The following is a 24364-nucleotide window of genomic DNA, read 5'->3' as shown; positions in this document are numbered from 1 at the left end:
CCTTCAAAATTATATGTTTTCACTTACGTATTTAGGGATAAACATAAATGAAATGGACTAGACCTAAGATTACTAGTCTCCTTTTCCTATAACACTTCGCAGAAAATAACACAAAATGTCCGAGCCCCACTTCTGTTAGCACACACTCCCTCAGTCGCCCCACCCTCCTAAGATCAACGAATGCCATTCACATTGGCGTAGAGGAGTAGTCCATCACGATCATCCATATATTCCAAACATCGGACTATAGCAGAGAGGGGACCCTTAATCTCGACATCAAGCATCCTTAAAGCGTTTCCCCCACACGTGTCAATCCATCAACCCATTCGACCCCATCCAGCCTCGCCACCTCCCTGATTTCACCAGAGTTGAAGGTGGAGGTGCTTATCCGGGGCGCGAGGGGTTAAGGCGGACTAGCTTAGCATCTCGCTGGTTTCGGACGCCGATGTCGCGTTTATCGGGAAGCTGGCTGACTCGACTCGACGCACCAAAATATTCGGCAGTCTTGTGCAGAAGGAATAGGCGCATCATCCACGCAGATCACGACCGGTGGTGATGGTAACTCGCATCTCGGAGACCGCCAGACCTGTCGGCGTCTAACAAGGGAAGTTGTACGATCCAAGGTGGGTAAATGTCATCCTATCTTACTGACTGACCCGGTGTTTTAACTTGTAACCTGTAAACCAAATACAATCACCTCTAATATTGCATCTAACTTTACATGATCAGCATTCAGCAGTGAGATAGAAAATAGACGGAATGGAATACCACGCACCCTGCATACATAGTCAGTCCATATTTTGAATATCGAATGGCATATTTGAAATAATGTACTGTTGCGAAAGCTATGGTCACCTTTTCAATGTCCTATTACTGATTTTGATTGTTTTTCAATGTTTTTATCGCAAGATGAAAAGTTTAGAATGTTCGCTTATTTCCTTTCCATTTAACTTTTTATGATCTATAAACTGACGAGGGTTAATATGAATCCATTTACCATGTTTACTAGTAACATGGTTATAACGGGTGATAAACGTGCCTTGAGGAATGAAATACAAAAAGGCTTTAATCAATTTTTCCTTGAAAGGAATGTCAATCTTATTGAAAATCACATTTATTTCCTTCAAACAGATACAAAATAATATTTGACATAGTAACGAATACAGTATATATTTCGACACAAATTTGAAGGAGGCGAAAACCCGAAAAGCAGAGCTTGAGTTGGGGTCGCCAGATACAAGTAAATAACAAGTTACGTAATGACATCATATGTAATTGCATATAAAAAAAAAAGAAAGTTAAGAGTATAAAAGAAACATACAGCAGATGGAGAAGAGGGAGAAGAAATGTAGGCATTATCTGGCAATTGCTATAAAGTTCCATCTTTTAATCACGACTTGTTTTTTTTTTCATCTTCATTTGAACTTGAACAATTACCCAACGCTCAAGACAACAGTCGTGCTGTACTCGTGCTTCCATTTTCTTATTTTATTTTTACAGTATTCAAAGTAGGTCAGATATATAACAGTGCATAATTTCAGTTGTTTTATTCCTTAATAATGCTTTCTCTTTCATCGGTTTATTTTCATGTTGTTTGATACAACAACGTCAACTAATTCAGAGGAACTACCTGTAACCATGACTACAGTCATATGGTAATATACTTCATCGTGATCGTATTTTGTTTAGCATTTTAACAACACAATTAACTTCTCTGGACTGAGGTTTTCATTTGAACTTACGCTCGAAATGCATATGAACCACATGCCGGAAAAATTTATCTGGTAATTCTCTGAAACTAAATATTAATGATTTTTTTTTATTTCTGTCCATCGAATACACTTTTATTGATGAGATCATCAGCGTTGGAGATCATTAAAAAACCAATTACACAAAAACTTAAACAACTATTGAACCTGAAGGGACGAGGGGTCTAAAAATATCTGTTATCACTGCAATTATAATATTTGTTCAACAAAATGAATGAAATTTCTAACATGGGCTAATAGATTCTGATTAGCTACTTTTTTGTTTTGAATTATTGAATAAATCAAAACAATAGACTTACTTTTATATTCAAATACGTTTACATAATAAATATATGTCTGAATCTGACACATTATCACTGTTCCTTCATTTTGACCTATTTATATTTACTCGAAATCGCTGCAATTATCGTTCTATCATGTCTATTGACTTAATTGCTCACTCCTATGAAAAATTGACTTCCTTCTATGATATCCATGTGATTAATTCATTCATGTAAATTGATTTTATAACGTATTTGTTACAACCATTCCGTTATACTATATCAGGTATGGTACATGATTTTTACTTCTGATGTATAGGTGTGCCGCGTTATACTCACTAGCATACATTCCACAAACATTATTTAAAACAACTTAACACCGAAGTACTTGGAACCAACCACAACATAAATCACACGGAGCTCAAACGGCACATCCGAACGATAAAAAAATACTCAAAATTGAAACCAGATTTCTCTCGCCGCTTTACGGGTAGATCCCAACCCGGAAACATTAAATGTTGCAATTGTCATTTAAGGTTCATTTCAAGGATATAGCGACGACGATAAAATTCACATCCTTTTGGATGTTGGCCGACCACGGATGTATTAGATATTAATGTATCTTTAGTTTTACGATGCAGCGTCTTATCTTTGGGCGCCACATTCTGACAACAAGAGTTTGTAACACATGGATTAAAAGCAAAATGGTATCAGCCCATCGAAATCCTCCTTGTATAATGTATGATCATGAAAGTTCATAGGTCTGTGTTGGTTGAGGATAACATAAAGTTGAAACTTTTGATCTCAACCCGAGAATCGTCGCATCGAATCGGGTGACTTCGAAAGGTTTGCAGTTAACAGCCGAAAATTTCGAGGTGATTCTCCGAATTTTTTCTAGTCTTGAGATTTCCATTTTTATCCATAACAGTTCTTTATCAATTAATCAAATTTGTCGTTTGAAATTTGCAATATTTATATCGCGGGGACATAGATCGAGGCTCAAGAGATTATGATGGGCATAAGAAAATATCCACGACTTTAAATCACTGGATTTAGATAAATAAGAAAAATGCGAACGCGCATGTCTAGGTGCTACTGAATAATCTACTTGATAATATTTTGTTGGACATGATGTTCATCACAAACAAAATAGGCCTACATTATTACATGGTGAACAATTAATCGTTAGGAAGAGTAGAATCATACATACAGCAATTGTATTGGCATGTATCATGTCGACAAGCCTCTCCTCGGATATGTCGTGCATGTCGGCCTGCTTGTTACCCGCCCAGATAATTTTGATTTAATTTAATTTCATCGGGTTGTAAATCTATCTCTCATTGAATGCTAAAGCATGGGTGTACGGGTTTCGAGAGGCTTGGGGGTATTTGCACCCCCCCCCCCCATTAAAAAAAATCACGACCAAGATAACAACAGAAGAAAGGGAAAGAAAAGGAAATGGATAATGATAAAATTTGATATTATTTTTCCGAATATTTGTCAAAATCTATCACAAACTTGGATTTTTCTTTAAGAAAAATGTCGAAATTTTTATCGCGAGCGAGCGAACGTCTTAATAATTTTACGAGATAGCCATATCAAGCCCCTCAGTCAAAGGGTTATTTACGTCACTATGCTAAAGAAATGAAAATTTGGCGGACATGGATTTATTCCAATACTGACGTATACACATGTCGTTATTTTGAATCGTAAAGCAAAGAGAATCACAGCATAAATAAGTCCAGGTTTTTGCATTTTAAGAGTTATGATATTTGAGTTATTCAATAAAACGATATCCCTACTTTAAAAAAAAGATCAGTGAGGGATGTATACAACTGACACTATGGCACTGGTATTGAAGTAACATGTTCATTGTTCTGCAAGATCAAATCATCTGTAATTCAACCACAAACAATGAAGTTAAAACACATCATGATGTTGTTGTTTTTTCAAACAATTCATCGTTTATGTAATTAATTCGTCAAATCCCATAGATGTAAAGGATTATTGATATTGATAAAGGGTGTTTTTTATAAAGCATAAATTTTGTAATGTATACTTTAAAAGGATGCTCCAGGCTTAGAAGATTTATATCTAAATAATTAAAGTGAAATTTCATCAAAATCGGATAACAAACAACGAAGTTATTGAATTTTAAAGTTTAGCAATATTTTGTGAAAACAGAATATAGGCTATGCACGTCGTCATGAATATCCATTCGGTGGGCTGATAATGTCAGATCCCCTTATTCCTTTTTCTTATTACTTTTATATTTCATGAATCATAATTGTTTCATTTTTCATACATGTGTAAATGATGTGTCTTCATTATACTGAAATAAGTTGCAGCAATACATAACTAATGCACTTAATTAGTTGTCAATCCAATGGTTTTAATTCTTGTTGGAAATTTTTTGAATAAACCTAATTTCATAAACTTTGAAAACAAAAGAATAAGTAAGGATATGATATCATTAGCCCACCTAATGAATATTCATAAAGACCTGCCTAGAAATGTTTCAGTGGAATAACGCAAATCTTTAAAATTCCTAACTTTTTTATTTGTTATCCGATTTCGATCAAATATTCAGTATTTTCCTTTGTGAATTTTACTCTATTTATTGAAATATAAATATCTTCGCCCCGGAGCATCCCTATAAATACAGACTTAACACATCGCTTGGCTGTTACTGTTATTATTTGTGTATGTGTGTGTGTGTGTGTTATGTTGTGGGAACATTTCGAAATATATTTCGGAGCTCCCGTAAAGAGATCCCCAGCCGACATACAAGGTCAAAATCGTTCTATATCTTGGGCGCCGAATCGATTTAGAGAGCGTTCAAACTGCCTACATCCGGGGTACCTAGGGTCTCATAAAACATTTTAACGTGCATAAAACTAAAAAGATTACAGTTTATAAATGGCAATGAAAGTCATGAAAAGTCGATTTAACTCACAGAATCGTAATTTTGTTGATCCAGCAAAATTCCTTGTTCGCATTCACGCCCTTGTAAGGATGTGTCTTAGACATTCTACATATTTTTGGGACAAAACAAGTTTGCCTTAAAACAATAAACACAATACATTAAATAATTCTCGAAATGTGATCCAGTGAGCTTGAGTGTAACCTTTATCCTTCTGTCAGTATCACACCTTTCGAAGTGTCACCCACCCCTTTTCTCTATCACACCCTTTCTCCCTCGCTTGTTCTTTCTCTTTCACCCCTTCCCCCTGTCTTTTCAACCTCCTATTGTCACTTCTCGCTTGATCATTTATCTCTTCCACAAATGTGATTATTTCCCAATAATGTTTCTTTACCATGCCCATATGTTTTCTTTCTGTTTTGGGGGTTATCTGTATTGATTTTCAAAAACGAATCTTCCGAAAAATTCATCACAAAACAGTACATTGCTAACCCCCCCCCCCCCCCTGAAAAATATAGTAATGTTGAATATGAAATTTAAAGGGGAATGAAAGCTTTGGAACAAGTAGGCTTGTGTCCAAACAGAAAAATCAAAGAACAAGAACAAAGAAAGTTTGAGAAAAATCGGACAAATAATGAGAAAGTAAAGGTAATTTGAATATTGCAATCACTAATGCAATGGAGATCCTCTCATTGGCAATGCGACAAGGATGTGTGATGTCACATGTGAACAACTTTACCTTTGACGGACTATAAAATACTCTAAAAATGTCTCTTTTTGCTTTTTTTTATTATGATACAAACCCTGTATCCATGATGTATTCTTTAAAAATCTGTATTACATACCCTCCTATAGAAAGAACACATGTTCTACTGATAGATGTAATAAAAGAGGCAGTTTAAGTGAAAAATATACTAAAGTAATGGGGAGAGTTGTTCACAAGTGACATCACACATCTTTGTCGCATTGCCAATTTGAAGATCTCCATAGCATTTGTGATCGCAATTATTCAAATGCTCATAACTTTCTTATTATTTGTCTGATTTTTCTCCAACTTTTGTTGATCTGTTTCTTTGATTTTTCTGTTTTCACTCAAGCTATCTTGTTCCAAAGGTTTTATTCTCCTTAAAAAAAGTATTATGACAGCTCAAGTTCCTTTTTGACCCTGTCTTCTTCCTTTTTCGTTTTGTTTATTTCTGCTCTTTGTGATGTTTCTGTGTGTTTTCGACGAGTCTGTTCCGGATGCCACTGCGTTACGATTATATATTTGATCTTATAACACTTTTGCCATGTTTGCCTTTCCACATACTGAGTAACATAAATGATTAACATCATTCCTTTTCCATACAAATTGTCAAAATAACCGCTCTTACAGTGATTTTTTTTAAATCTTTAACCACACCTACATATACCATAGGCGTTTAAATTGTATACTATTAGATTTTGTAAGTGCCAGGAAACAGTCTTTTTTAGGTTTGTCCCATTATATAAGCCCTATATAAAATTATTTTAAAGATACATGTGCTATAAGGTTCATTTTTTTTCCTAAAAAGGAGGTCCATGCAAGTTGTGCTATGTAATGTTTGTCATTCGAATTGAAAAAAATCTTATGATGCAGCCTGTTCAAACTTAAAAAAGATAAGTGACAAAATCCATACTCATTTTTATTACATTACGGAAAGCAACGGTGAGACATATCAAAGATTGTCAGATCAGTATGAAATTCAACTTCATTCAGTGATATCTATAATCTAGGCCTCTTGGTAGAGTAGTTGAATATATATTGAAATTAAACTGAAAATTGCATTTCAGTGCACCTTCTAAAAGATTTAATACAAGTATTTTTTAGGTATTGAAACACACCTGCAGTATAAAACTAATCAAGTTTGTTATTTCTCTTCCTTTCATTTGCAGATGGGCTTCCTTTGGATGTCACATTGAGACCTAGATATGTGATTTATCGACTTACATTTGCCGGATGCAAAGAATAATTAATACGTATAATTTTGAAGATATATCAGCTTTGAAAACCTCATTTTTACTTGGGAGCCTGCATTAGAAAGTTGGTGGGGGACAATGTACCCATACAGCGAAGTTACATCTGATAGCTATTCGATGTCTATGAGCGAAAGCAACGGTCATTCATGCGCCTACGCGTCGGCGCACTGCCGAGGACGAAACGACCAGGACTCCGAACGCAGCGACACGCTGATCATCAGTTCGAACAACGCTTCCATCGATAACGGCTACGGTCACCATCACCACCACCACCACCGACACTCGCACGTCCTGGCCCCCGTGTGCAGCTCGGAGCACGGCGAGCGACGATGCTTGCTGTGGGCGTGTTCGGCCTGCAAAAAGAAGAAGAAATCGAGCCTGTTCGACAAGCGGCGGGCGGCGACCCAACGGGAGAGGCGGCGGCTGTGTAAGGTGAACGCCGCGTTCGAAATCCTCAAGCAACGGACTTGCTCGAATCCGGAGCAACGGATGCCCAAAGTGACTATTTTGAGGAATGCTATCCAATATATTGAACGATTACAATTGATGCTACACGAAGCTGACGATCAGGAGGCGTATTTGAGTTCCTATGGTGGCATGGATTGCCGAGATATTGATTTATGCGATGAGGTAAGAATGGTAAACCATTGTTACTTTTTTAACAAAATATATTACGATCATAAATCAATAAACTACAATGATGTTACTCTTAGAAATTTCATCGTGAATCATCAGCATAGACTAAAATAAGATGATTGTATCCTACCATTGCCTACTGTCATCTCGTCTTGATAAAAAGTAATGGGACATGATCTATGCTGAAACATTCATTTCACGCACTATGTTCTGCCTATTTAGGGCACCTCCTATAAAAATTGGCTGTAAGTTATTGGACAATAATTTATATACGTTTCTATACTCTGGAACTCTGGACTGTTATCATGGTCAGACTGTGGTACTCAAAACATAATTCTTTGAGAATTATTTTAATATACCTCTTTGATGAACGGTCTAATTGAGGGCAAAGTTCCAAAATGGATGCGAACCCACTCATTTGCTCGTGTCTTGCTATGTGGTGAATTGCCAATTCGTCTACCGCCTAACGCTTCAATTCACGACATATGGTCTACCTTAATTTACTCTTATACCATTCCGTCAATCAACATTTCGTCTAACAACCATTTGGTTCAATAACCATTTCGTCCAATCATCACTTCTTCTAATGAACAGTTCGTCTTTGACCATTTCGCCTCTTGGTCAGTTGGTCTAATATCCATTTTAGTTTCATTCATTTGCCAAATCAACACTTGATCCAATTAGACCAAATGGTTTATGGACTAAATGGATATTGGACCAACTGGTTATTAGACGAAATGGTGAGTGGACGAAATTGCAATTAGACCATGTTGATAGTGGACGAACTGATGGTAGACCTAATGATAGTAGACGAGTTGGTAATTGGACGAATTGGCAGGAGACCAATAATTGACAATAAACCTTGTTATTTGACCCATATTGTTTCGTGTGGGATGGACAATCGATATATAGGCCTATAACTGCATACACTGTGAAAAAAAGAGTAAATTTACGTTGGTCATTTTTTTGTTGGGTAATATATACGTTGGTTATTGTTTGTTGGGCATTATGTGCCCAATACTTAGGCAAATTTTTACTCTGCCGCTGCCAAAATACAGATGTCCAATTGTTGGGCTAGTAATTGCCCTGCTGAGTGGTAAATGTTGCGAAACTTTACGATCACGAGTTGCGCTTGCAGCATGCTACACACGGTCGATAAGATATGGAGGAGCTTCTAGATGACTGGGGGCTGGGGAGCCTCGCTGAATCTTTCATAGATGAGTTGCTTAAACGTTTTTTTAATTTTTTTATTTTGGACTTTACGTTAAGCATAATTTGTAAGGAATTTGTCAGAATAGGCCTACATACATGACATATATCTGACGCTGTTTTGTTTTTGCTTCACTCACTTGAGATATGCACTTGCACTTGTATGCAGCGTTATTGTGCATGCAAAGCACTTTCGGATAAGGTCTCCGGATCGACACGGACCAGGTACACGAAGTGAGTGTAGGCCTTGCCCAGATGTTGGGTTAATAACTTTATTAAAAAGTTGGGCAAATTAATGTCCCCCAAAATGTAGTTCAAAATATTACCCAACAGTTGGGCACATTAATGCCCCAACAACGTTGGGTAAAATATTGCCCAGTAGTTGGTAGGGTTGACTATCGGCCCAACGTTGGGCAAAATATTGGGTAAAATATTGCCCAATTTTTTCACAGTGTAACATAAAAGGGGGGTTCCTCGGTCAATAAAAAGGAGGTGAAAGTATACGAATTTATCACGAAATTATATTTTTTTATTAAAAGTATCATAATTTTTCTTTTAAAACACCCCCATACGCCATGTATGACCCCTTGGCGTTTATGTTTAGGTGAGCGTTAAGTTATAGTTTTATTTTTTGCAAAACTGTTGAGCACGTTACTCCCATCTTTTAAGTAGAAATGCTGTGATTTTTTTAAACCAAGCTAGCTCATCTACCTAGTTCGAATTCTTAATTGTAGCATTTTACTTCAAAAGATTGAATTGAAGAAGAAATTGACCTATTACCTTGAATTTAAAGAGGAATCCAGCCTTGGCCATAAAATGTTGTATTGGGAAGGAGAAAAATAAATTGAAATAAAGGGTGAAAGTTTGAAAGAAATCTGAAAAGCAATAAAAAATAGTTCCAGCTGCTTTAAAATTGATATCACTAATACTATGTAGATTTCAAATTAGCAACTGCGTAAGTTAATTATGACCTATTAGAGATTTGTGGTTTTCTCCTAAGTACCCATTCCCCTGGGGCAGTAATCTAAATATATATATTTCATATTTCATATATTGTGTCATATCCTCATGAAATAAAAATATAATTTGAGATAAAGCTTTTGGGAACATTTTAGCCATTATATTAGAGTACATCGAAGAGTAGTCCTTGCCTACACCACTATGACATCTCATATGCGGCCAATTTGAAGTCTTAATGGGTATAGTGATCACCAATATTTACAACTTTAAAAAAAATCATAACTTTCTTGCTGTTTGTCCAATATTGTTCAACTGATTTTTCCTTTTCTTACAAAAACAAGTTTTTATTTGAGTCAGATTCTCCTTTAAATCAAATCGAGTCAAATCAAATTTGAGATGGCATTATTCATATAATTCATGACATCATATATAACCCTAAGCCCATACAAACTAACCAGTGTAGCGATAGGCCTATATCATAATTATGATGAGCGACTAAGAAGTACAGTTGTGTGTCATGAACTTTTGTCCTACAGTAAGCAGTACATGGTGTGTCGAAAAAAAATGTTTGTCCAATGTAGCTTCTATACAGAGAAAGTTTTAGGAATTATATTAAGGCAGATAAAAAAGAATGATACATCTAAACAATTTAGATTACAAACTATGATCTACGTAAGATATGCAATCAATTTGTTTTTAAAGTCATTTCCTGGGTCTATTTTCTTCAAGAAAGTGCAATCTTGACCGTTTGACACTGATTGTCAGAACGGAAAATTATTTACCTGATATAATACCTGAAAACATTCTACTAAATGCTTCTGTCAAAAAAATACCACGTCGGAAGAACATTTCATAGAGCTTGATTCTTGTCAAAATGAATAGATAATGAATATTGAATTAACTTTTTATTGGCAAAATCCTAACCCACCTTAGCATTTATGTGCTTGAATTTTAGAATGTTATCCATCTTCATTTCAGTCTGTTGATCTATAATTGACCATAATTTACTACTCAATAAAAATATTCTCCACGATAAATGATCGAACCATGGACATATTGGATTTCCGAACATTCATAGACACTATGGTTATGAGTTCATTTCATTCTGTTCATTTTCATGAAGCACCCTATACTGTTATCAACCTACAGCAGACAGGCCCTGCTCAAAATATGAATGCTATTATGAAGATGTTTTCTTAAGATGTCTCAATGGCTGCATCTAGAAGAAGCTCTGCGACCGTCAGCTAGCTAGGCCGACTTGGCGGCAAAATATAGTTTAGCAGGCGATCCCTATGTGCATGCTATACAGATAATTACTTGGCATTCGTCTAAATTGTCGACTAAATTTTTAATTTTTAATTTTTCCAATTCACAAATTGAGAAGGTTGATATGGTTAAAGTTATAGAGATGATGGCTACTTTCATGGAGTTTTGTAGTTATTTTTTTTAATGAGTAGATTCTCTATACTATAATTTGTTTGATTTTGAATTAACCACTTACATTAATGTTACCATGGACCTATAGATCCATGATTTTACTGAGATGCCCGTAACTTGGTGTGTTGTAACTGCCTAGTTTCAATGTTCAACGTTAACGATTGCGTCGTCATATGTGTTTAAGGAAGTTACTTTTTTGCCCACCAAGTCAACATGTTTAAAGAGTTTTGCTCCAGCATTCAACTTCAGCTGGTGTCCCCCCCCCCCCCGACCCCCTCACCTTAGAAGATAGGAGTTGGGGCTCGAAGTCAAACTCGGAGGACATAATTTTATCCGCCCAAGCCAGAATCTTCTAAGACCGGTGTCGAGGAATGAAATGCTAAACCAGTAAGGTGTTGTCCCCCTTCGTGCTGTTTGTTTATCTCGACCCGACCAGAGCACTTTCAAGTACTCGTATAGACCATGGATTATGATATTCATGTTCGTCTTCCAGAGGAAAGTGCAGATGATCCCCTGACTCCTTAAAGGGGTACGTCGTGTTACCCTTCGTGTAAAGAGGGTTAAGCATCATGCACCATTTACTATCGGAAGAAGTGTTACCCCTAACATGCCTATTGGAGAAAGGGGTGAGCAGAAGGCAGCGTTATCGTTCAGGAGAAAGTGCAGATTAAATCGTCAGATTAGCAATAGGCAACATTTCATCCTGCAAGAAATGCTGATCACCCCCCCCCCCCCCCCCCCCTCCCACACACACACACACATCCCCACACTGCTACGACTCAGTGATATGCTGCATGCTACCCTTCAAAAAGAAGGAGTAAGCTGTTTTATTTCGGAAGAAACGATAATAATTATCATACCCTCGCTCATTTAGGTGTTGCCAATGACAGACTCCACACAGCTAGAAAACTCTTCCCAAAAGTCAGTAAAGAGCAGATGAGGGCTTTATCGTGTAGGCCCTATCCATAACATTGCAAAGGGGTATAGAGGCACCCCCAATTTTGATGTATCTAGGTCCATGGATGAACAATTAACAAGCCACAAAAAACATAGTTCCGATTTTTAAAAAATGGAATTAATGAATAGTAACGGTTAATAACATGTATGCCTATAGATTACATTTAGGTCTAGGGCCTACATGGTCTAGAAAGGAGAAAACCAATTTTAGTTTGAAGATTTTGACATGATATAAAAGATTCTTTACTGTCGTAAATAATGGTATTATCTAAAGAAAAGTATTGTAACACAAGAAGTTCTAGACGTATTAAATGTATGGATCCGCGGCACTGGTCCGTCAATAACAAATTCGGAAGATGGTAAAGTAAAACAAGCTTGTGATCGAATTGGAAACTATTGGAGAACAAAAATCATAATTTCCCCATTACCAGGTGTGCCGGTAGCAAATACCCTAGTCTTACCGGTAGGGTGCTACCACTAACCCCCATAACTAAACCACGCTTGATCTTGGTGGATTAATATGGTGTTGGCATTTCTTTATTAATCTCTGGAAAATAGCGGCTTCCGTGGAACTTACAGGTATGTGGTTGGACTTTCCTGAAATGTCCATCGAAATTAGGTCCCCTCGGAAACAGCGGTAGACACTTTTGCTTCCATTATACACTTTTTTTAATGAATGCTTTTAAATTTTCAGGATTTCGATTGATTCGAACCACTTAAAGTCATAAGGCCTAATAAAGACTGCTATAAACTATTTTTGTTTTTCGGAAACTTGATATAAAAGGTAAGATATTGATTATTTGCCATTCGTCATTTCCATGACGTCACTGCCTATCCATATGGCAAAAATGTAGGGCCTATTATAGCATCATAATGAAAGTGATATTTTCTCTCAATGTCTCTTTTTACAATTCTCATTTGGGTAAATATATATTTATATTCTTCTATTCGTAATTTTCTATTTTCATTTTTTTTTGGGGGGGTACATGTAATTATCATGCTTAGTTTGCCGATTTTTTTTTAATGCATTCAAAATCGTCTGTGAATAGCAAAATTGGGACAACTTTCCTCAAATCGGAATATTTTCTCGTCGACACAATTTCAAGGCCGCAGTATACCACCGCGGTGAACAACTTCCAGGCGGCTTGAACAAAGCCTAACGAAGGTGTGAAATAGCTGGTCTCATTTGATCCATTTGAGGATGGACATGTCGGTTATATACTCATGGCATTTCAGAAGGGGTGGAGAAAGAAAGGGCAGTTCTTATATCCAGTCTGATGTTGTTTCGCCGTCATCCGAGAAATTCCACCATTGTTTCCAAATAATCCGAGAGGAAATATGTCACACCTTGCAATTTCCGTTCGAACCTCCTCCACTTTTCAGTAAGTCTTTAGCTCTTGAAACTTTCAACCTAATGAAGAGCCCGGATGAAGAGAAAGGTGGAGAAAGAACGGAGAAAATACTGCTAAACGTAATACGTGTGTTCCATAAATTCGAAACACATAACTGTGTTCCTATTTTAAGGATTATGTGTTATATGCAGTGCAAATGGCAGTGTGTTTCAATTCAAGGTCATATATAATTCGTTTTTCTCATGTCCAGATCAAAAAGCAAAAGCAGAGCTCTTAGTTTAAAACAGAAATCTACTCGTTTATTAATTATTTTTATCAGGAATGCAATAATTGAAATATCGAATACTTGAAAAAAAATGTCGTTTTACCATATTCCAGTGATTTTTTTTCTATTCATATTTTCCTCTGCATATTATGTAAAAAAAAAATAAACTTCTTTGATATTTCTTTGTTGTTGTTAAGATTAAGAAAGTCAAACGCTTTTTGCAATTGGTTTTTACTGTTTTCTATAACAAAACAGAAAATTGAACACATCTTCTCATTTTCTTTTTCTTTTTGGTCGTTTGTGTTTGGTGTTTGGCAAAACAAAAATAATTGAAGCACGCCCTCTACGTTGGTATTGGCACCAAAGCCAGAGTCTTGAGTTTGTTTATTTCATATCGTTTATTGCCATTTTCACATTTAAAATTTGTATCTAACATTTTGGTATGTGCAGATAAAAAAACATATTGTAAATTTATGCGTGAAAAGAAATATGTCGAGATTATCAAACTGAGAGCGAGACAAGATACGGCCGGAAAGGGAGAAATAAGAGAAAGGGGAGGGGGAAAATGAAGGGTCACAACATGTCGGCCTAATATATTGGAATTATACCTAAAGATAAAGCAAACATTTATACCTTCTTTTAATAAGAATCTGAAATTGTAGATTTTTACAAAGTAGGCCTACCCAAAAATGTATCTCATCATGTTTCATTTCCTTTTTTTGATTTTGTTGTTTTTCTTATTAGTGTAAATGTTTAGGAATTGAAACTACCGCCCCCCCCCCCCCCCTGCACAGTGCTATAGTATATCATGTTTTAAATGATTAGCTTGTGTCTAATGGGTCTAGTTTACCGTTATTTTTGTTGTTATTATTTCCTTATTTTTATTCTTTTTTTATTTCTTTATTTCTTTTAGATAAGGCATGGAGGAAACATTATGAATGGCGGAAATCATACTAGTCTTGGACATGAGTCTAGTTGCAGGAGAGGTGAGAATCAATTATTTTGTTCGACTGACCCTGTTGCTTCTTTGTCACTTTTTGTTCAAACTTTTATTATTGTCCCTGTCCATAATATTATTTCAATAATATTTTTATATCATGTTTGTTGCTTCTGATGATGTTGCTGTTAGTGCTAAAAATAGTAATAATAGATGTAGTAGTACTAGTAGTAGTAGTAGAAGTAGTAGTAGTAGTAGTAGTAGTAGTACTACTACTAGTAGTAGTAATAGTAGTAGTAGTAGTAGTAGTAGTAGTAGTAGTAGTAGTAGTAGTAGTAGTAGTAGTAGTAGTAGTAGTAGTAGTAGTAGTAGTAGTAGTAGTAGTAGTAGTAGTAGTAGTAGTAGTAGTGGTAGTAGTAGTAGTAGTAGCAGTAGTAGTAGTAGAAGTAGTAGTGTAGTAGTAGTAGTAGTAGTAGTAGTAGTAGTAGTAGTAGTAGTAGTAGTAGTAGTAGTAGTAGTAGTAGTAGTAGTAGTAGTAGTAGTAGTAGCAGTAGTAGTATTCATTTCTCGCCGTTGTAATCCTTGTTATCAAAATCATTTAATACGTCTTATTATTTTTTTACCTTTGCTATGTGAATTCTTATTTTTCTTATTCTTATTTGCAATTAACACTAGTGCATATAGTCAACTACTCCTCTACTATTTATCTACCATGATAAACACTTGATTTAGCAGGGATGGGTGTAATATTCACCCTTTCTACATTCAGCTTTATTGAAAAGGAGCACTCATCGCCTTCGCTTTATTGTGATTAATGCTATCCTGGATAGGTTCAAGTGTTGTGCCAGTTCACAAGCTATGGGTCTACCGGCACTGCAATCTAATAATTTTCCAAATATTACGACTTGTCCTTGGGACTCGACACTATCCCCGGGGACGAGGTTGATGTCACTTTCGGATACCATAGCCCATGAATCAAACGGAGCGCGATGTGGCTGCGCAGCCGAGTTGATATACGACAAGGTAGTGGAGGAGACACCGGGGCGCCGTGGGGTGCTAGCGGTGCAGCGTGCCGGTCGATCCCAAGGCCCGCGAACTTTTATTTCTTACCATATTTGCCGAATGACATTCGTAATCATTCTTACCCCGATGTTGCGTGAGAGAGTCGAATTAAGCTGCACGAATCGTCAGAATTTCTTTTCTTTCTCTAACTATAAAAAAAAATGTCGCGTTAATGTTTTCTTATCTTTCAATTTCATATCTCGAAGTATGTTTTGTCTGAAGGTAAAACTACGAGGGACAGAGGAAGGCTGTGTGTGTGTGGGTATGTGCGTTTGTGTGGGAAGGATGTGGGTTTGTATGTTAGAGCCTGTGGTTTGCCGAAGGAACTATTGCTCATATTGTTTATCATAGACTACCAAAAGCCTCAAAATGCAAATCAACTTGATATTTTACATTATAATGAACTATTTAATATTCTTATTCATTGAAAATTTAGGCCTATATGATTAACTTGGGGATTCTGAGAAAACTAATAATGCAGACAACATGCTTACCAAGGAACAACTAATTGATAGCAAAACATTAACGAGAAACTATGTTCAATCCATAAGTGAAGTGCAACTTTGAAAATAAATTACGTTGCAGGAAAGAAAAAAAACATATGAAAACAAAATGGCGAAATGTTGAAAGAAACCAGAATAGGAATGAGAAATGGTTGTTTCACAACTTCAAATAGACCTTATGCATAAATATTATCATGTCAAAATATCATAGCGCCCTCCCTCGGGAATACGCGTAAACAAAGATGCGTCAGTGAAATTGGTACAGTAAGGACGGCATTTAAAATTCATAGCACAGTATTATTCATCCTCACGCTACAAAATTGATGTCATAACTTTCACTTTTACGAAAGCCAACGTAAAGAAAGTGCAAATTTCACCTCACTTTAAATTCAATATTTTAGCATTTATTAGTTTAATTTTTCATTTACTTATTCATATGTTTATTTTGTTATCATGGTTAATATTCATAAAGGTGTCATTTTAGTAGGTTGGTTACATCAGTAGTTGGCGTACTGTCAGGGCGGACCTACAACATACATACAAGTACACTGTACTAATACAACCACATTTATGAAAAAATATTGCAATGTGAAGCCAGCACGAACAATTCCAAACAGATGAGAAGAAAACAATGAGCAAAGGGGTAGCTCGTTGATATGGTGATGCCGAAATAAGAGACTAAATGAGGAATCGCAATGGGCATTTCTTAAAAAAAAAGGAAATTATTCAAAATTGATGCACCAGTAAAAGAAACTCTTTGTTTACCTTTTTTTTTATTAATCGTGTTCGTATGCTATGAACAGTTTCAGTTGTTGGTGTTTTATGTTTCAGGCCCGATTTCGATTAAGAAAAAAAATAAGAAAGATCCTTGACGTGTTACTAGTTAAAAGTACACGAACCTTTTCGGATATTTCCCTCTGGAATTGAGGAGGCAGACGTGCCCCTGTGGCCGGCAGGCATGGTAGGTTTAAGTATGGACCTGGTTTAAGCCAATATATGGGGTCAAAATTGTCATTTGGTCTACATCCACTTCGTCTACTTTCCGATTAGTCATATTTCTTATGGTTTAATCCCAATTTGTCTGTACTTTTTGGTCCAATTGTCATTCGCCTTTTGTGTCTAATTTTCATATTCTGAATTGATTGGCCTAGTATTGGGGTAACACTCGCTTTATTATGTAGGCGTAGGCCGATATTGTTGGATGAATTGTTTTGTGATCCGAAGGTATATTTTGACAGGTGAAAACAAATACAACTATAGACGAAGTGGATATTAGGCCCCGCATTAGACTAAATGAGCATTAGACTAAGTGAGGATTAGACCAAAGTGTAGAGTAAACCGTGTGACTGTAAATCGTGTTTTTCGGGCGACAAAAGCAAGTTACTGGTATACTCTCTTTCCATTTCAACCATGTTTGTTAACATTTCGTATTTCACAATTTCACTTAATTCATGATAATAGTTAAATTTGGCAATGTTAATAAGAGGTAAATTATAAAGGGCTTTCTGATCATTTCTTTTTGTTTTACTTTTCATATATCCTTCATTCGTATTCCCAAACATTAATATGAAATCTGTTTGTTTGTACTTTGCACGATTGGTGATGAAACGCTGACAATTTATCCTTCCGCCACCGAGAAATATGTGAACGTTTCTTTCGCCTCAAGGGCACGCCGAACTCTGGGGCCGGAGTGCGAGCAATGTCCGTAGCCTTAAACCTTGCGAGAGAAGATTGGGAATGTCTGATTAAAGTAAAGCCGAAAACAAAATGCCCCTCAAGAGAGTGATAGAAATAAGTAATGTAACGGATGTTGTTTTATTGTCATCTTTGAAACGATCAAGGGTGTGTAGGCATGATAAGGTTTTTGGTTTGTTTGTCTGTTTATTTTGTTTGTTATGTTTGTTTTTAGTTAGTGTTTGCAAGCAATTTTGGCTAGCTTCGCTCTCAGATATCTTGTGAAAAACCTAGGGATAACCCAACAATAACCCCACAAATTTTATTACATGTATACGAAGAAGTATCTTCGTTTAGATTTCAATCCCTTTTGAATAAAAGGCTACTGGGCGTATAGCCTACATTAACTTCCTGAGAGGAGGCAAAACGATATCTTGATAGGGGCGACAAGATTTTTTTCTCTCTAAAAATAATCACTTGATGTGCATGTACAGCCCAACTCACAGCACAAAGCACTCTTTTTTCCATATTATTTTTCTTTGTTTCTCCCATAGTCAGTTTTTTCGTACAGATTATCATTCTCAAAAATAAAAGGGCGGTTGTCATTTTCACATTGGCGCCCCTCCTGAATTTTACGCGTGTTCTTGTCGGAGCCCAGATTGCCCTTTTCTCTCGCAAAAAAAGGTATAAAGTCCCCACGATCCCTCTCCTCTCGCGTCCGTAACAACCCCTCCTTCTTCACACATACACACGCACAACCTTCACCCTCACGCACACACACCCTCTCACATACACACTTACGCATGCGTGAACTTCCCTGCCCCTCGCATTTTTTTTTCTTTTATCCCTCTCCTTTCCGGCTTCTTCATCGCGGTAAACACAGCCAGAAAATTCATCCTGAAAGCCCCCCTTGGGTTGCCCAAATCCAACCAATTTAGGCAAAGAAAACAAAGATGTGCGATATGGAATCTTTGTACGACATCAACGCGCCTGGATTTCCAGCTCAAAACTTAGGCCCACAGTCAGCCGCAATCAAGGCAAAAGAAAATTATTGTCCCGTTTTGCCAACTATCATTTGGTTGTAAGTCAAGTTCATGTCTTGTCAAGCATGTCACCAAAAAACGTCAAATTACGGCCATCAAAAAATACTTTCAAATAATACTTTAAAATGCGTTTACTGCAGGTATGGCCTTGTTGGGGGATTCACGATTTTATCATTTCACTACTCCAATTGGCATGGGTGTCAAGATGACAAAATGGGCCTTTTTTTCAACTTTCATTTTTTGTTTGTATTTTATGTGATAGGTCACATCAATACAGACCTAGACTTTAATGCGTGAGAAAATGCATGGTTAAAAAATCATTAACAATCACTAAGAAAAATGAAATAAGCAATATAGGCCTTTTAATATGGCTTGTATACTTTTAAGGAATGAGGGGTATAGTGGTTACCCTTTCCTCTGATTTTCCTGATAAGTGGTGGAAAGACGAATTTTTATAACAGGCCTTGGTGAATTGGTTTCGCAATACTCGCACACTCTTAAAATAGTTGGGCATTTTCTCTTGGTTAACATCTGCCCAAATGGGGTAATAAAACTAATAATTAGGTAATAAATTTGCTCAATTCGATAATAATTGACGAGAAAATTACCAACATATAATACCCAACACAGTGGACAGTATGTTGCCCAATATTTTGAGTTTGTATCATTTATATTATTTTTATATTGAATAGTTTATATTATTATTCAATTTTTTTAGTATTCTTTGTTTTCTTTTTTGGGGGGGCGTCAAAAAGATATATGTCACACTTACTATCAGAGTAGTAGCTGTACGAAATATGCAACCCCTATATTTTAAACAAAAACGTTTATTCGTTTTTTATCATTTAATATTCATGCGTGTTCACAGGGTCCATGCTATGACTACAATGTGTTAGATTAAACAAATGATATGTAAAAGTATATTACACGAGTATTATTTATATAACCGAGGTGATGCAGCATAAGCTTAAAGTTTCATCATTATTGTTATATAAATACCAAAGTATCTTTTTTATAATTTCATAATTGCCCGCTCAAATTTATCTCAGTAATTCAATCTTCATAAAGGTCTTTAGAACTGCATGTAATTTCCAATTGTGGAACAAGACGGGTGGGACATTAATTTAGACGGACCGAAATCCCAATAACATTAACCTGTAGACCCACTTAACACAAAGGTTGAAAACAAAAGCTCTCTCCTTTTCGGCATCTTTTCCTCCACCTTCTCGACTCTAAACTTTGAAATAAGAATTCAAAAAGGAAGCGAAATAGACCAAAACAAGAAGAGGTGCTAAGTCCTTTTCCCGTCCTCTAGTGTGAAAAAGAATCTCCAAACTGTCAAGCTTGGGAGCAGCTCGTTGGGTCTTTGTTGGTAAATGTTATCATGGGTCAAAAGCTATTATCAACAGTGTAAACTACCAAAAGGACAAAAGGGAACCAAAGTTTGAAACAATTTTAGAGCTTTTCGTAACATATTGAAGGGAACTATAGTAACTGATGCATGACATTTACTGAAAATTTGAGGGCCTGTGTGTCCCAAATCTAAAGAAAAAGACGCAATTTTTTTTTACCACCTTGGTACATTTATATTTTGCGAATGTTTTAATTCTCTATGACTTTTATACATTTGCTTAAGATTAAAACTATTTTATGTGTATTTTTAACTTTGATTTAACAAGAATATTTACATTTTCCCCTAAATATATGTATTATTTAGAATTTTACATTTATACATTTAAAAATCAGATAAGTCAGTTATTATAAAAAAAATAGATAAACCCCAGCGAAGTTCAAAATAGAACAAAAATCCCTATTTACTATGTTTACTACCCAACCCCCCCCCCCTTCAATTTGACACAATTCTACAGTGCATCACTTCACTTTTTCTAAATAAATTTGATGATTTTCATCTTTTGCAAGCCTGCCACAACCTTGCCATTCTTGCAATGGGCATGTAGGCCCATATAGGGCGCACAAGGGTAATTCAGGCTCACATACTCATGCGTTAAAATCTCAAGTCATTTAAATTTTTAAAAATTCATTGCAAGTGAAAGAAAAGGTAGATTGTTAGCTTTTTATCTTAACTGTTAATTGTTTATCAGCTGAAAAGAAATATCAGTCCTGAAATAAGACCAGTTCTACATGTATCAGAATTCTATTCATTTCAGAATGAGAAACACTGTACAAATTAATCGGCGAATACATTCAATCAATAAATGTATCATAGCTTCTCAAAAGAGCCAATCACAAAAGACTAAGAAAATAGTTTTAAAACTGATAACGTAACGTGGTTTCTTTTTTCTACGCCTTTCAAGGCCTTTCCGAGGCATGATTGGATGAATTACCCGTGTGTGCCCTATATACATACCGTTACTTCAATCAGTATTCGTAATTACATGTCATGTCGTCCAAACATCCCACTTACTGACTAAATGACTACCCCCCCCCCCCCCCTTACCAATCCCTCTACCAGTCGATGCTCGTGTGTGTTCTATTGCTTCGGGCGGGGTCTCGACACGGGTGATGACGTCCCCTATTTAGGTATCGTCGATAGACGTGGATGACTCGTCGCGATGGCGTATCCAGACATGACGAGAATCAAGGGGAAAGTGAAAAGATTGCGTTAATGAACTCAAACGACTAGTTCATTTCATTTCGTATATTTCCAGCGATTAAGATATTTTGGATTCCGTACATCTTCATAATTAAAAAAGTATATATTATATACTTTTTTTAATTATGAAGATGTACGGAATCCAAAATATCTTAATCGCTGGAAATGGAAATATACGAAATGATAAATTTGTTATTAACAAATTCATCCGTACGAAAATTGTAACGTCAATAAATTATCGTGCCGACAGGTTAGGTTAGTTTCTGCTGTGGTTTTAATGAATGGATATTCTTTTTTTTTACATGTATTGTTTTCAGGGCAGTAATTTTTTTTCAGGTGGACCTGCTGCTTTTTCTGACTTTCTATGCTTTAGTTTTGTTGTGTATATTTTTTTCAATAGAATGCTTTTTTTAATAGTCATTACCGTGCGCTGTTATGGTTCTTTCTTTTTCATTGAATACCATGTTGTATCATTTAAAAAAATGTGTTGTTGTCCTTACTCGACATGTTTGACAAACAAGTAACTCCTGAATTATCGTATTCCTGTTTGATATAACCCCCATCCTGCTTATTAGAGGGGAGGGGCACATCCTTGCCAACACCCCCCCCCCCCCCCCCTTCAAGAAACATGCGATTCCTGTACCGACTCCGCAATGCCAAGACGGAGTGCCCTCTTACCGGTGCACTTTCCTCTTTAGAAAAAACAAAATAACTCTTAGCTGCTCCCCACGGGCTGCGAGATGTGTAACCCAGACCTCAATTGGAATACCCAATAATGATTTAACTTTCCATTTCATTCATTTTATAAAAATAAAAAAGGGGCATTGTTATCTGGAATAGAACTCGAAATATATTACGGGGGAATATCAATACACGTTTTAAAACGGATAATTCCGAAAGAAAGAAATATTTGGGAGAAAATATATCTTGTTAAGTTGGATGAAATCTCCAACCATAACGCAAAATATAATTTACCAGGATTTACTAAGCAACCTTCTGCAGGTTTTACAAAGCTCATACCCTTGCCCTAACCCTATACATAATTATGTTCATAGACATGTATTGTGCAGGCTTGAAGTAAAACAGATTATTATAAGTTATACAAATACGAGTTTTTATTCTAGCTTCGATCGATAACATGTACTCTTAATGTGATGTTCTTCTTTTCTTTTTATTTTCGTTTCAGTTAAAATTGAAGAACGAGTATCAAGCTTGGACCACCTTTCTTTGATGGTAGAAAATATCAACACACCTTGTACTTTTCCTGGGGGCAGGGAATGTCGGGATAAAGACAAGGGCGCCACCTAGAAAGAAGTTCAAAATTTCGCATAAAGACAAATTACGTATCACCGCCTCTCTGATTGGACTTCGTACCCAACACGTGACGTTGCCTGATAGATTCAAATTGGCGATCGCTCCTAAGGACAAGGGCGCCACCTACGATGTATATTAAGATACCACTCGGAACTGACTTGTTTTATCATCATGGGCTATTCGATCGGATATCTTTACAAAAAATGTTGTTTCTATTTCTTAATGAGCAAATCAGAATTCGCACCAAACATTCTTCAATATTTCTGTTGAACATCATTATCTCTGATGAGTAGTCGGGAGTGCAGATGTGACAGAGGAGCGACATGGTCAGCATTGACGTGTATTCTATGTATCTGTGAATTTAGATGAAAAGGGAACTCACAAACTGCCCCGCCGTAGTTTGATTGTTTAAAATGGATATTCGCTCATCATTGTATTTGACGTGATGTGATTAGAAGAAGGTGGACCAAATTATACATCGTTCTACGGAAAAATCTTAAACTAAAAATGTATCTTAAATAATACAAAATAACATTTTTTTCATGAAAGGTCATTATTACAACGATTTTGTACTGTAAATAAAGAGATGAATCGTGTGTCATGTCGAGTGTACATACAAAATGATGCAAAATTTTAAGAAATGGTTTCTGACAAATTAAGTAGTGACAATTCCACACTCCGGGTATGTTTTAGACTCTTGAAATCACAAAAATGATTTTAAAAAAATCATAAATCTGGCAGGATTCTGACGCATTGCCGCATTATACGTGAACGAGACCATCTAATGTAAATCGATGTATAAAGAGGTTTTCTACATACCCAACGACGAGCAACAGTGTCTCGTTAATTAGCCAAAAAAAATGATGTGTTAAAATGAATTTGTATCTTAACGACGCGTTCGTTTGAATTTTTTTCTTTTTCTTTTTTTTTGCAAAATATAAGTTGTTATCATTGACATGCCATTTCTGCTCTTGGCTACTGTGATGTTTCGATTTGTGATCGTAACAACTAAAATATCCTCGACACACTTTATTTCGAGCTTGATTGTCAATGTTGCTTTTGATTGCATTGGGTCACTCTGTATGGCCCGTAATACGGTAAAATGTCAACACGGATGCCTTTAAGTATAAGATTGAGAAACATAAATTATGCATAACAAGTCTTGTGTTGTCTGGTTTATTATTTTTAGTTATTTACCACTCGCCCCCCCCCCCCCCTCTCTCTCTCTCTCTCTCTGTATTTGTGTAAGTGTGTATAAATGTGGATGGGTGTTTGTCTCTCTCCGTCTCTTCACTTCTCTCCCTCTCTCACCTATTCCCTTACATGCCTTACTTTTATAATCTTTCCCTCTATCTTGGAGATTTTCCATCGATTTTTTATAATTATTATTTTAACATGCAAATCAATCATAAAATTATAGTCAATGATAGGTATCTCAGCCCTTCTTATTA

The 24364-nt window shown here is 36.2% G+C and overlaps 1 protein-coding gene across 1 annotated transcript; it reads left to right on the top strand.

Annotated features, from left to right (window-relative positions):
- The first annotated feature begins 252 nt into the window (after positions 1-252).
- LOC121405674 (myoblast determination protein 1 homolog) lies at positions 253-24066 on the top strand. Its single transcript, XM_041596568.1, has 4 exons — positions 253-623; positions 6867-7580; positions 14680-14752; positions 22786-24066. The coding sequence occupies exons 2-4, from the start codon at positions 7029-7031 to the stop codon at positions 22905-22907; spliced, it is 747 nt and encodes a 248-aa protein (XP_041452502.1). The 5' UTR covers positions 253-623; positions 6867-7028; the 3' UTR covers positions 22908-24066.
- Positions 24067-24364: the final 298 nt, after the last annotated feature.

The sequence above is a fragment of the Lytechinus variegatus genome, chromosome 19 (assembly GCF_018143015.1).
Source record: "Lytechinus variegatus isolate NC3 chromosome 19, Lvar_3.0, whole genome shotgun sequence".
Taxonomy (NCBI): domain Eukaryota; kingdom Metazoa; phylum Echinodermata; class Echinoidea; order Temnopleuroida; family Toxopneustidae; genus Lytechinus; species Lytechinus variegatus.
Note: the sequence above shows the minus strand (reverse complement) of the source record. Positions and strands in the feature narration are given on the sequence as shown.

Bases quoted from the DNA above. Each gene is read 5' to 3' on its own strand.
- LOC121405674 (XM_041596568.1), top strand. From the start codon at position 7,029: ATGTACCCATACAGCGAAGTTACATCTGATAGCTATTCGATGTCTATG. The intron at 7,581-14,679 runs GTAAGAATGGTA...TATTTCTTTTAG, and splicing joins ATATTGATTTATGCGATGAG to ATAAGGCATGGAGGAAACAT. The intron at 14,753-22,785 runs GTGAGAATCAAT...TTTTCGTTTCAG, and splicing joins TGAGTCTAGTTGCAGGAGAG to TTAAAATTGAAGAACGAGTA.